Source organism: Theropithecus gelada, chromosome X (assembly GCF_003255815.1).
Source record: "Theropithecus gelada isolate Dixy chromosome X, Tgel_1.0, whole genome shotgun sequence".
Taxonomy (NCBI): Eukaryota; Metazoa; Chordata; class Mammalia; order Primates; family Cercopithecidae; genus Theropithecus; species Theropithecus gelada.
Window position 1 is genome coordinate 9,134,240 of NC_037689.1, and position 15,080 is coordinate 9,149,319.

The following is a 15,080-nucleotide window of genomic DNA, read 5'->3' on the forward strand; positions in this document are numbered from 1 at the left end:
TTTTTTTTTTTTTAATTTATTTATTTATTTATTTATTTATTTATTTTTTAAATTTATTTATTATTATTATACTGTAAGTTGTAGGGTACATGTGCAAAACATGCAGGTTTGTTACATATGTATACTTGTGCCTTGTTGGTGTGCTGCACCCATCAACTCGTCATTTACATCAGGTATAACTCCCAATGCAATCCCTCCCCCCGCCCCCCTCCCCATGATAGGCCCCGGTGTGTGATGTTCCCCTTCCCGAGTCCAAGTGATCTCATTGTTCAGTTCCCACCTATGAGTGAGAACATGCGGTGTTTGGTTTTCTGTACTTGTTTTGATTTTATAGGTTCATAGGTAAAAGGAACTTGCCTTGTCTCAGATGAGACTTTGGACTTGATGCTAGAATGAGTTAAGATTTGGGGGGACTATTGGTAGGGGATTATTGTATTTTACAACGTGAGAAGAATGTGAAACTTGAGGGGTTGGGGTGAAATGATATAGTTTGGATGTTGTCCCCTCTAAATTTCATGGTGAATTGTAATCCCCAGTGTTGGAGGTGGGGCCTGGTAGGAGGTGTTTGGGTCATGGGGACAGATCCCTCATGGCCTGATGCTGTCCTCATCATAGTGAGTTCTTGCAAAATCTGGTTGTTTAAAAGTGCATGGCACTTCCCCCACTTGCTCCTGCTTTTGCCATGTGATGTGCTTGCTCCTGCTTCACCTTTTGTGATGAGTAAAAAGCTCCATGAGGCCTCCCCAGAAGCTGAGCAGACGCCAGCATCATGCTTATACAGCCTGCAGAACTGTAAGCCAGTTAAACCTTTTTTGTTTAAATACATTACCCAGTCCCAAGTATTTCTTTATAGCAATGTGAGAATGATCTAACACAGTGCTATAATAAATTACCACAAACGTAATGCCTTACACCACCACCAATTCTTTATATTACAGATCTAGAGGCCAGAAGGCCAAAATGAGTCTTGCTGGGTTAAAAATCAAGGTGTCATCAAGGCTGTGTTGCTTTCTGGAGGTTCTAGTAGAGAATCCATTTTCTTGTTTTTTTTTTCTAGCTTCTAGAGGCAGCCTGCATTCCTTGTTCTGTGGGCCCTTCCACCTTCAAAGCCAGCAATAGCCAGCCAAGTTGTTCTCACATTATATCACTCTCTGCCTCCCTTTTCTATATTTAAGGATCCTTATGATTACATTGGGCCCACTTGGGTAATCGAGGATAATTGCACTATCTTAAATTAAGCTGATAGGCAACCTTAATTCCATCTGCTACCTTAATTCCCCTTTACTAGGTAAGGTAACATATGTACAGGTTCTATGGATTAGAAAATGGACATTTTATTCTGCCTACCACATTGTCTAAAGGAATGTCAGGAGAAAGGGATGGAACGAGCTCATGCATGTGGAAACTAATGACTACCATGTTAAGTATCAAGAAATTACAGTAAGGTGATTATGAAAAATAAAAAGAGCACAGGAATGGAAAGCAGCAGTTCTCTAAGGATAATGCCTCTGTGAGCAAATGGCACAGCCAGTGCTTGCATAGCCTCCTAGTACCTCACATAGGCACTTGGCCACTTATGCATGCATTCATGCATGTTGGTATCAAGTGGTAACATCAAAGTGTGTGGGTTATATCTGAATGAATGTTTGAAATCTAGAGGCAATAAATATTTAAAACACCAGCTGTGTCAGTTATAGCAATTCTCCTTCCTTGAATATAAGATGATACCCTTCTAACATAATTCTACCACTTGGAACCACATAAAACAAGTCTAATCCTTGTTGTGACAACCCTTTAACTACTGAAGATAGTTATTATGTCTCCTATAAACCTTTCCCATTCTAGAACAAATAACTTGACTTCGTCTAACTATTCTTCACATGATATGGTTTTCGGCCCTCTCAGCATCAGGCTCCAAACAAGCGTCTCTGTGCTGGTCAGAAAACAGGGGCAGTGCTGCAGGTAACTTCAAGCAGCTACAACAAATATGGACAAGAAGCCCTTCAGCACATTAGCAAGATTCTCTCCTTTCCTCACAAGTGCCTCTGGTTATATAACACTCTCCCAATTCTTCAGAAACAACTGCTCTCCCTATCTAGAGATGGGTAAGAAGAAACAAAAGGGAAGTAACAAATAAATCAAAACTATAGAACATATAAAGAATACTCTTAGTCTTGAACTAGGAGACAAATCTGATAAAATCCACCTCAAATTCCAAAACTCAAAGATCTACCACCTTCTACAAATACAGAGAAAATCAACCAGATGTATAAAAAAAAGAACAAGTAATTTTTAAAGGAGAAAAATCCTGAAGAATCAGAGTAAGTGTCTATCTACGCAATCTTTTTATTCCAAAGAACTGAAATACACTTTTAAAGAGTACACCCTCAACAAGGTCTGAGAGGACACTGAATCTATGAAAAGAGGACATTCTGGGATCCAGAAAGACTGATTTCTGATGAAAAAAGGAACTAATTTAAACAATGTAACAGAGGCAATGAACAGCATATTAGATACTGCCAAAACCAAATCAGTTATTCCAATGGCTACCTTAAGAAATTCTCCCAGAATTAAGAGATAAAAGAATATTGAAGATAATGAATAAAAACTTGAGGGAATAAATTCTGGAGACACACGCACGAAGAGAAAAGGCAGAAGGGTAATAATGTCAAAAAACAAAAGATAAAAATTTATCTGAGTCAAAGAAATAATGAACTTTTAGATTGAAAGGACTCACAATATACCAGACAAAATTAAGGAAAACAGGCTCACATCCAGAAATGTCAAAAATAATTATCCATAGGGAAGACAATATATTACATATAATCTGGATCTAAAAGCCTAGACTATTTTAACTAAAATCAGAAGAAGGAATGAACTAAAATATGCAAATTATCTCAGCTTACTTGAGGGGAAATTAACAGACCAGGTCTATCAAAAGAGTTCGTTAACTAAATACAGACTATATTCACATAAAAAGATATCATGCCACAGTTTAAAAGAATGTTGTAGATCTATACTTATATGGAAAGATGACTAAGACTTATTCCTAAAAAAGCAAGGTGCAGAGCAATGTGTACAGCATAACCTATTCATATTATTCATACAACAAAAATATGTAACCCACACAATTAAAAGCTATATTTCATGTATTGCTCATATAACCTAGGATTTTAAAAGGATAATAAAAAAAAACTTTAAAAAAAAGTGATAAGACATACAATAAAGGATCTGTAAGAATACACCCAAACAATTTATAGTTGTTACCCCACAGAGTTAGGAGAAAAGTGTTATTATGTACACACACACAAACACACACACACACATATATATATGAACACTTACACATATACACTGTGAACAAATGTAAACCTGAAACAGCCAATCTTTCAGGATGGATCCTCAGTAACTACCTGGGCCAAAATTTGAAATACAGCCAAGTGACCATTTGCTGACTAGAGGTCACATAGGTGCTCAGAGGTCTGTGTAAAACTCACACATTTTTAATTTTGAGACTTTCGGAGTTCACTTGCCTTGGCCAATCAGAGTTACCAGCCAATGAAAGTTCCACTGTATCAACCAATCAGAACTCAGCTGTGTATACCATATACCAATCAGAACTAAGCAAGTTTGAATTTTTCATTTGCATAAATAGACCTGATTGGCAATCTGGGTGGGAATTTTTGCTGGAAAACCTAAACCCTTAATTTTTTTCTCAGGAGCACACCTTTATTTTACACTGAAGGCTGTATCTCCTGGCTTGCAAACTGTTCACTGGAATAAAGTCTCTTTCCTCAAAATTCCTTTTCAGAATTTTTCAGTTAAAATATTGTATAAATCAAGGAGGTTAAGGTAGGATGGCAGAGGTGAAGAAATGCCAGGAGAAATTAACTAAGCAATAGTATTTGTGGGTAGTTACCATACTGCTCTTAGGCTTTGATAAATTAGAAAAAATAAATTAGCATATGAATTATGTAATTATTAAGCCAAAATTGATATAATGATCACTGTACCCTATAGAGAATACAGTTCTTCAGTGAATCATTTATACAAAATTATTATACCTGAAACCAGGAAGAAAACCTTATTAACTTTAAGAAAGAAATTATTCAGGTCACATTTTCAATACACAATGAAATAAATCTAGAAATTTATAATAAAAGGATAAATCAAATAAAGAAAAGGAACATATTTTTAAAATGTTAAGCACTGAAAACACCAAAAAACAGGGTCAAAGAAGAAATAAAAATTGCGACTACAGATTATTGAGAAAAATCAAGATAGCTACAAAACTATTTTTCCAAATTAATGGGATATACTCAGAACTATACTTAGAAGAAAATGTATAGCTTTGGATCTTTTGTTATGAAGTCAAGAATAATTAAAACAGACTTAGCATTCATTTCAAGAAGCTAGGGAAAACAACAAAATAAACCTTAGTAAAACAAGAATAAAATAAAAATAAAAGCAGATGTTAAATGAATTTTTAAAACAGAAAAGTTATCTATTTACCCATGAGCTGGTTCTTTGAAAAGACTAGAGGATTTTTAAAAAACTGCTTGTGAGGAAAATTGAGGAAAAGAACATGTAGATATGAATGCAAGCACATGTGAGGAAGATAACACATCATACAATGAGAAAAGAAATCATTATAAAGGGTTATAAAATATGTACAATCTATGATAATAACAATATATCCAAGAAATGGATACATTTTTAGGAAAATATAAACTACAAGGCCAGGCGCGGTGGCTCACACCTATAATCCCGGCACTCTGGGAGGTCAAAGTGGGTGGATCATTTGAGGTCAGAAGTTTGAGACAAACCTGGCCAACATGGTGAAACCCCGCCTCTACTAAAAGTGCAAAAATTAGCTGGGCAGTAGTGGCGCACACCTGTAATCCCAGCTACTCTGGAGGCTGAGGCAGGAGAAGAGCTTCAGCCTGGGAGGCGGAGATTGCAGTGAGCCAAGATTGCGCCACTGTACTCCAGTCTGGGTGACAGAGTGAGACCCTGTCTCAAAACAAAACAAAACAAAACAGGAAAATATAAACTACAAAAACGACTCAAGAAGGGCAAGAAAACCTTACTAGGCCAATAGCCATTGTTATTAGAAAAATTTCTCAAAGAATCACACACAAAAATGGCACTATACACATTGATGGGTTCATGGAAAAGTTCCTCAAGGAAAATACAATTCCTGTGTTAAATTTAGTACTGCCAGAACATTTCCCTAATTAAATTAAAAAGCTAGAGTAATCCTTTATAAAGACCTTTATTAAATCTTTATTAAACCACACTTAATAATGACAGCATCCTTCAATAGAAACTTAAAAAGGAATCTGATTTATGAGCAAAGATGCAAAAATTCTAAATAAACTATAAGCATATCAAGCCCAAGAGTAAATTAAACAAATCATGACTAATTTCAGCAAAGTAGATGAACATAAAATACATTAAGAAATCAACTGTTTCCTAATATACTAGCAATAAATCTTGGAAAAAGGATAACACTCATAACATTTAAAAAATTCTCAATACTCAAGAAAAACATTTTTAAGTTAGTGGGACCAATATGAAGACAATTTTTTCAAACTTGAAATTCTAAAATACCTGGGAAGTAAATAGACACAACATAATTGACTTAGTAAGTTTGATATTATAAAGTCTGCGAATTTTTCCTGAATTAATCCTAACGTGCTATTTTTGAAAACTTGACAAAATTATTCTACAGCTCACCTGGAAAAATTAATATGCAAGAACAACCAGGAATATTTTATAAAAGATGAGTAAAGAGGCAATAACTGTATTACAAAGCCATAATAATAAAAACAGCATACTACTGATGTTAGAGTGGACAAATAGATCAATGGAAGAGAACTGGAAAGACTACAAACAAACTCAAGTATATATGATAAAGGTGTCATTTCAAACCAGTGTATAATGAAAATAAATGGTGTTAGAATAACTGGATAATCATTGGAGAAAGGTGTTTAGATTCTGACACCAAACAGACTAAGGATTTAGAAGCAGAAATGAAACTATAAATATTCTAGAAAAAAATTTGGAGAAATATTTATATAATTATGGACTAATGACTTTCCTAAGCAAGAAACAAATCTTAAAGCTATAAGGGAAAGAACTGATAAACCTGACTACTTAAAATGCCAATGCTTCTGTACATCTAACTAAAATAACACATTAAAATGTTTCACTTATCGGATGGTAAAAAATATAAGTTCTTGTGTTGATAAGATTATGGGAAAATAAGCATTTTCATTCAGTAATGGTAAAAGCATAAGTGGTCATGACATTTCACAAGGACAGTTGTCAACATGTACAAAAATTTTTCATGTGCATGTTTTGATCTAATAACCCTATTCCTAGTCATTTGGTCCAAAGAAACAATAGTAAAATTATAAAAAATGCACATATATGTATATTCACTACAGGGTTATTTCAAAGAGCAATATTTGAAAATAACCTAAATGTCCATTAATAGCAGGATGGGTACGACAGAAGAGAAATACCATACTGCAAACAAAATGGATATAGAAATATGTCAGTTTGACTGGAAAGATGTTTGCAATCATATAACCATTGTTATATGAAGAAAAAGTCAGAAATAAATATAAAGAAGATATAATAATCCTAAATGTGTATGTTCCTAACAACAGAACTTCAAAAAACACACAAAAAATGACAAAACTTAGAAATAGACAAATCCACAATTATCGCTGAAGACTTCAGTACTCCTGTGTCAGTAACAGAGTTAGTACATAGAAAATCACCATGGATAATAAAGAAATTAAGACATAAGCAAGAAGAAAGGGAACTATTTTTAAAACTATAAAAATTAGAGCAGATATGAAGAATACTAAAAACAGAAAAATAAGGAAAAATGGATGAAACCAAAATCTGGTTCTTTGGAAAGATGAATAAAATTAACAAACCTCTAGCAAGACTGACAAACAAAACAAGAGAAGACACAAATTACCACTATCAGGAATGAAAGAGGGAACACTATGAGCAGCTCTATGCACATAAATTCAACAACTTAGATGAAAAGGACCAACTCCTTGAAAACTGCAAACTACCAAAAGTCACCAATATGAAATAGATAACTTAAATAACCTTATAACTATTAAAGAAATGATATTCTTCACTGAAAACCTTTTGGGGGAAAAAACCCTCCAGGCTCCAATGTTTTCACTTGCAAATTCTACCAAGAATGACATCAGTTCTACACATCCCTTCCAGAAAACAGAAGGGTTGTGATAGTTCCCAACTTATTTTACAAGATCACTATTATTCTGATACAGAACAAAAAACAAACAAATAAAAAACCCAACCAGAACACTACAGACCAACATCCCAACATCCATCATAAACATAGATGTAAAAATCCTCAACAAAATATTGCAAATCAAATCCAGCAATACATAAAAAGAAAAATATACCAGGACAAAATAGGGTTTATCTCAGGAATATAAATATAAGGTTGCTTCTATTTTTGAAGATCAATTGATGTAACTTACTATATTAGTCTAAAACAAAAAAAAAATCATATCAATAGATGCAGGAAAAAAGCATTTGACAAAGTCCAACATTTATTCATGATAAAAAATATATTACACAGCATCAAACTAGAAATAGAGAGTAACTTTCTCAACCTGATCAAAGGTGTTTACAAAAGTCCTACAGTTAAAATCACACTAATAGTTAAAGTCAATGCTTTCCTCCTAAGATCAGGAGCAAGGCAATGCTGTCCATTCTTATTGCTTCTATATCAACATCATAATGGAAGTCTCAGGCAGTATAATAAAACATGAAAATGAAATAAAAAGCATGGAGGTTAGAAAGGAAGAAATAAAACGGTCCCCATTTGCAGATGACACAATTATCTATGTAGATAACCCCAAGAAATTTACAAAAAAAGAACTCCCGAGTTTTAGCAAAGTCACAGAATACAAGGCCAACACACAATTATCAACCGTATTTCACACTGGCAATGTACAAATAGAAAGCTAAATTTAAAAAACATCGTTTACAATAGCTTCAATAAAAGAAAATATTTTTTCTAAATCTAACAAAACATGTAAAGGATCTGTATGATGAGAAAAATAAATCAAAGAAAATTTAAATAAATGTAGAGACATACCATAGGTTGGAAGATTCAACATAGTAACATGTCAATTCTATCTGAATTCACCTATAGATGTGTACTGGGGTTCCCTAAGACCCCCTCAAGCACAATGATTTCCTAGGAGGGCTCACAGGACTCAGCATATAGTCATACTCATGACTATGATTTATTTCAGTGAAAGGATACAAAGCAAAATCAGCAAAGGGATAAGAAGCATGGAGCAAAGTCTGGACAAAGCCACAAGCAAGCTTCTAAGAATCCTGTCAGTAGTCACGTCAGGATGCACTTAATTCCTCTAGCAATGAGTTGCGACAATACGTGGAAAGTGTTGTCTACCAGGAAGCTTACTATCACTCAGTGCCCAAAATTTTACTGGGAACTGGTCAAGTAAACACTCTGTGCCTAGCATGTTCTGAAGTTCCAGACTCCCAAAAGGAAAGCAGGTGTTCAGCCTAAACCACATTGTTTGCATAAAGAGTTTAAGCACAGTAAGCCACAATTATCATTCGGGGAAATTTTACATTAGTGTACGGACTGCTTACCGGCCAAGTTTCCAGATTACCAGCCAAGGGCCAACCTTGAAAATAGACCTTTCTAGGGACAGCAGTATCAGGCCTATTATTTTAACTCTTTTCTGCACAAAATATATCTCAATTCCAATCAAAATCCTAGAAATATTTTTAAGATATAAACTGATTCTAAAATTTATATAGAAAGGCAAAGGAACTAGAATAGCTAAAATAGGTGTTTTTTTGTTTTGTGTTGTTGTTGTTGTTTTGAGATGGAGTCTCGCTCTATTGCCCAGGCTGGAGTGCAGTGGTGTGATCTTGGCTTACTGTAATCTCCGCCTCCCGGGTTCAAGCGATTCTTCTGCCTCAGCCTCCTGAGTAGCTGGGATTACACGTGCGTGCCACCACACCTGGCTAATTTTTGTATTTTTAGTAGAGATGGGGGTTTCACCACGTTGGTCAGTCTGGTCTCAAACTCTAGACCTCATGATCCACCTGCCTCAGCCTCCCAAAGTGTTGGGATTACAGGCATGAGCCACCATTCCCAGCCAGTTTTTTTTTAAAAAAAGAGTTGAAAATATCACAATATCCAGTTTTAAGACTAACTATAAAACTACAGAAATAAAGACAGTGTGATATTGGTGAAGGAAGAGACACAGAGATAAAGGAAACAGAATATTGGTATAGACCCATAAAAACTGTTTTTAGCAAGGTGCAAAAACAATTCCATGAAGAAAGTATAGTTTTTAATTCTAACACATGGTGTTAGAACAATTAGACATTCATATGCAAAAAAAGAACCTTGACCTAAATCTCACACCTTATACAAAAATTAACTAAAAATGGACTATAGATTTAATGTAACATGTAAAACTATAAACCTTTTAGATAAAATATAGGAAAGAAGTCGGGCACAGTAGCTCATGCCTGTAATCCTGGCACTTTGGGAGACCGAGGCAGGCGGATCACCTGAGGTCAGGAGTTTGAGACCAGCCTGGCCAACATGGTGAAACTTCATCTCTACTAAAAATTAAAAAATTAGCTGGGCATGGTGGCAGGCGCCTGTAATCCCAGTTACTTGGAAGGCTAACGCAGGAGAATCGCTTGAACCCAGGAGGCAGAGGTTGCAGTAAGCTGAGACCATGCCATTGCACTCCAGCCTGGGCAACAACAGCAAAACTCTGTCTCAAAAATAAATAAACAAACAAACAAACAAATAAATTTAAATACACACACACACACACACACACACACACACACACACACACGAGAGAGAGAGAGAATATTCCTGACCTAGGTTTAGGCAAAGAGTTCTTAGAAGCAAGTACAATCCATAAAGAAAGCATTGATAAACTGGACTTTATCAAAATTAAAAAATTTTGCTCTGGGAAAGACACTGGTAAGAGAAAGAAAAACTACAGACTGAGAGAATATACTTATAAATCACATATCCAACAAAGGATTTGTATCCAGAATATGTAAAGAACTCTCATAACTTGACACTAAGGAAATGAACTAACCTATTTATAACTGGGAAAAGACTTGAACAGACATTTCATCAAAGAGGATATATGCATGATAAGTATGGTTGTCAACATTATTAGAACTTAAAGAAATAAAAATTAAAACTATGAGGAGATTCCTCTATATACCTATTAGATGGGTAAAATAAAGTACTAGCAAAACTAAGTGCTGACAAGAATGCAGAGTAACCAGAACTCTCATGCACTGGAGGTGAGAATACAAGATGTACAGCCACTCTGTGGCAATTTCTAATTAAGTTAAACATACACTTATCGTACATCCCAACAATCCCACTCCTGTGTGCTGACATTAGAAATTAAAACATATCTTCACATAAAAACCTGTACATTAATGTACAGTTCTTTTCACAGTCATCAAAATCTGGAAACAAACTAAATACACTTCCACAGGAGAATGGATAAACTGTGATATACCTGAACCACAGAATACCACTCAGCAATAAAAAGAATGAATTAATGATATCTGCAACAACTTGAATAAATCTTAAAGGCATCATACTGAATGAAAGAAGCCAGTCTCATAAGGTTACATATAATGCAAATCATTTATACAATATTCTTGAAAAGGCAAAGATAGAGAATAGATCAGTGGTTTCCAGAAGTTAGGGGTGGGAGGTGGGTGTGACTCTAAACAGATAACATAAGGAAGTTTTTATGGCATGATCAAACTGTTCTATTTCCTAATCCTAGTGGTGGTTACGCAAATCTATACATATGCTAAAAATTAATAGAACTGTCACACTCTTCAGTATTAATCCCAGAGAAATAAAAACTATAGTCACAAAAAACCTGTATTCAAATATTCATAGTAATTTTATCCTTAATAGTCAAAAACTAGTAACAACCCAAAAGTCCTTCAGTAGGTGAATGGTTAAACATACCATGTGTATTAGTCCATTTTCATACTTCTATGAAGAAATACCTGAGACTGGGTAATTTATAAAGAAAAAGAGGTTTAATGGACTCACAGCTCCACACGGCTGTGGAGGCCTCACAATCATGGCGAAAGGTGATGGAGCAGCAAAGGCACATCTTACATGGTGGCAGGCAAGAGAGTGTGTGCTGGAGAACTGCCTTTTATAAAACCATCTGATCTCGTGAGACATATCCACTATCACAAGAACAACATGGGAAAAACCCGCCCCCATGATACACTTACCTCCCACTGGGTCCCTCCCACAACACATGGGGATTATGGGAACTATAATTCAAGATAAGGTTTGGGTGTGGACACAGCCAAACCATATTACCATGGTACATCTGTACCATGGACTACTACTTAGCAACAAAAAGGAATGAACTATTCATACACACAACTTGGATGGATCTCAGGGGAATTATGGTGAGTAGTAAACATCAACCTCAAAAGGCTATACACTGTATGATTCCATTTATATAACATTCATGAAATGACAAAATTATAGAGATGGAAAACAAATAATTTGTCAGGGACAGGAAGGAGAGGGAAGGGAGATAGTTGTGGCTAACAAAAAGTGGCATGAGGGATCCTTGTGGCGACGGAACAGTTCTGTAACTTAACTATGGTAGTGATTACAAAATTAACACGTGAAGAAAATAAACTAAATATTTATTTACACATGTGATCAAATAGACTATACACACCCCCAAATGAGTGCATGTAAAATTGCTGAAATCTAAACAAGGTCTGTGGATTATAACAAAGTCCATTTCCTGACCATGACACTATACTATAGTTATGTCAGATGTCATCTTCGGGATAAACTAGGGTGAAGGGTATACAAGCTCTCTTTGTCCTTTTTTTTCAATTTCTTATGAATCCATTATTTCAAAACAAATGTTAAAATTTTATGGAACTGTATATCCAAAAAGTCATTTTTGTTATTTGGTTATTTTAAAATAAAAAACCCAAAGAGTTATAAAAGTACTACATATAACTACAGTTATGAAAACAATATGGCATTTTCTAGAACTGAGATTCTCTTTCAAGGGTATACATTAACATAACTTGCGGAGCTTTATAAAAATATGTGTGCCTGGGCCACATCCCCACAATTCTGATTGGATAAGTCCGGGATAGGACCTGGGCATCTGATTCTGAGGTGCACCCCTAATGGATAACCACTGTTTAAGATGGGGAGATAATATATGCAAACAAATGAGAACAGCAGTTTAGGGTTGTGGGATCACAGGTAATTATAATTTCTTTTTGCTATAATGTACATTTTTATGCAATAACAAAAACTTTAAATAAAAAATATTTAGTTCATCATTCCAGCTGGCAGAGATATTTTTTCTCTGTAAGCCGTTTATTTCCTATCCCTACTCCTAGTTTCATGCCATCCAGGAATTTAATGAATACATCTTCTCTGTTCCCATTTACATCACTAATGAGAATGTTAAACAGAATAAAGTCCAATGGCAGTCACTAGAAATTTCTTTCCAGCTTGGCAATGATAAGCAATCTTTGGGTTCTATTTCACTTATTTAAGATCTACCCAAATTTTACTCGTATCTGATTTACTGTTCTCTACCATTTTCATAAGACGAGAGACATTTTCATGCTTTTCTGATGTTCAGATATACTGTGTCCACCACAATTCCTTGGTCTGTCACTCCAAAATGAGCCTGAACCACTCCTCTGATACTTAACAAAGGATATAAAACTATATTGTCTTCTTCCTAATTACATACTAAGACTGCTGGGCATAGACTGACCATGCTGTATGTTTCCTTGCAAACTACATAGCAATTCTCTCAATTCCATTCATTCAACAAATACTTACTGAACCCCCACTATATGCTATGTACTACTCTGGGCTCTCCTTCCTTAGTATAAAATAATAACTAAGTATTCATAGCAGTATTCCCTCAGTGTCTAACCTTGGACAAACAGCTACCTGCAATGTCCTGTGCCACACTGTACTTCCTATTATCCATTCCACCCAAAGCTTGAAAGACTTTGTCATCGACTCCAATCCAAATCACTAGATATACTTTTACAAGACTTTAAGAATGATAAAACGACCATACCATCACTGCCTTTTCTAGAAAGTCTCTCCTTACAATTAGTTCTCACAGTATTTTATTTGAAACACTCTTAGAGTACTTAGTATATTCCACTTTCTATTATACTAATTTGTCGGCATATCTTATCTTGCCTCTTAAATCATGAGCTCCTTGAGGGCAGGAACACGGTTTATTCAACTCTATAGACCCAGTACATTTTTACCATGCTTCTGGCCTGGCAGCCCTGAATGAGAAAGAGAACAGCAGCTCCTTAAAGCAGGAGTTGTCAGGCTTACCTGCACCTCCACCAACCAGTCCACAAGAATGGCCCTCATGTCACTGGTGATTTCAATCTGCTTGTTCATGTAATCTGTAAGTATAAACTGTTCCTGGCATCGATGAGAAAGAAATGTTAATAAATAAACTCTTCTTGTAGTTCAAAATTGTAACTTAACAATTAACTTCTCCCTCATAGTTCTAACTCCTTATTTTCAACTGGTATTAGATAGGGGCAGATCAAAGTATCCTTTTCCAGGCAAGTTGCAGTTATCCTTTGGGAAATAGACACATGTGATATTCAAGTGTCAGAGTGGATATTGAAGAATCCAGGGGGAATAAGGGCAGAAACATACCTATAGCTGTAGACAAATGCCAAAAAGGTTCTGCCCCTTCTTTGCAATTCAATCTAAAGCACAATACCATGCTATGTAGAACAGCACTTCTCAAACTTTAACATACATATGCACTACTTGGGGATCATGTAAAACTTCAGATTTTGATTTAGAAGGTCTGGGATGGGGCTAGGTATCTGCATTTTTAACAAGATCTCAAGTGAAACTGATACTGCTGAACCAAGGCTCACACTTTTATTATAACAAAGATGTCCCTTACTTAGGTATGCCAGAAAAAGTGTGGGCTTTGGAGTCAATCAATTGCACTCTCTCTATAAAGAGGATAGGTGGATCTGTAGGTGGGTTTCCATCCACCCACCCTCTTATACATGACATGCTAAAAATTCTACTTGGTAGATAATCTTGGTCCCATCTATTCTGTTGAGAGAGATAGAAGAAACTTTGGAATTGATGAATATTAGTGGTAAAGGAGACTGGCAGATTTCAAAGGAGAAATAAAATTTCACCAGTTTGGAGAGATGAAACAAAGAATACGATTTTGCATACAATGCCAGAAACATGCATAGGGAAGGAAAAAGATCTCTAAGAACAGCCACTCAGAGACTACTTGACCATTTTTATGTCTAAGACTGTCTTCTTAGCAATTAGATGTACAGGATTATGGTCTTCAAGGTAATCAGATTTTAGCTCATATCCCAGCTCTACCATATACCACTTACATGACTCTGGGCAGTTTCCTCTATCTGTAAGAGGGAGATAATAATGCCTATCATCATGAAGTCACTGAGAGAATTAAGATAATATCTACAAATCTGTTAGTACAATATCCAACTCACAGAAAGCTACTGTTAGTTGTTGCTATTATTATTTTTATCATCATTATTACCAACCCTTTCAACTTGCATACTGAAGGATGGAATGATGAGGAAATGAAAACTAGAAATCATTGCCCACCCCCAAATCCAAGAAACCTACATACCTCTCTCTCCTTCATGTAACTGAAGATTTCCTTGGCATACATTGGGTTGAAACTTGGATTACTGCTGTCCTCGTCAATATCTTCCCATGGGGTTATCTGCTTAGAAATCACCAAAAAGATATATTATGAGGAGAATTATTCCAAGGAAGACTTAGCACATACATATCAAGGATTAGTCCTTTGTCTCCACTGTCTTCTTCTGCTAAGGTGCCTCAAGCCTTGTATATGTTGGGCCACAACACAGTACTCCTTGGCCGTGCAATCCTCATATGGTCCAGTGAT

The 15,080-nt window shown here is 35.6% G+C and overlaps 1 protein-coding gene across 2 annotated transcripts in view; it reads right to left on the reverse strand.

The window, feature by feature from the left end:
* CCNB3 (cyclin B3) overlaps nucleotides 1-15,080 on the reverse strand; it is an 82,149-nt gene that overhangs the window by 24,722 nt on the left and 42,347 nt on the right. Inside the window, exons 7-8 of one of the 2 annotated variants that reach the window (XM_025372803.1) lie at nucleotides 14,799-14,894; nucleotides 13,484-13,576 (exon numbers count right to left, since the gene is read on the reverse strand). The exons of the other annotated variant lie outside the window; for it this stretch is intronic. Of the exons in view, the coding sequence (XP_025228588.1) occupies nucleotides 13,484-13,576; nucleotides 14,799-14,894 (189 nt within the window). The remainder of the gene's footprint in view (nucleotides 1-13,483; nucleotides 13,577-14,798; nucleotides 14,895-15,080) is intronic. 2 annotated transcript variants of the gene reach the window in all.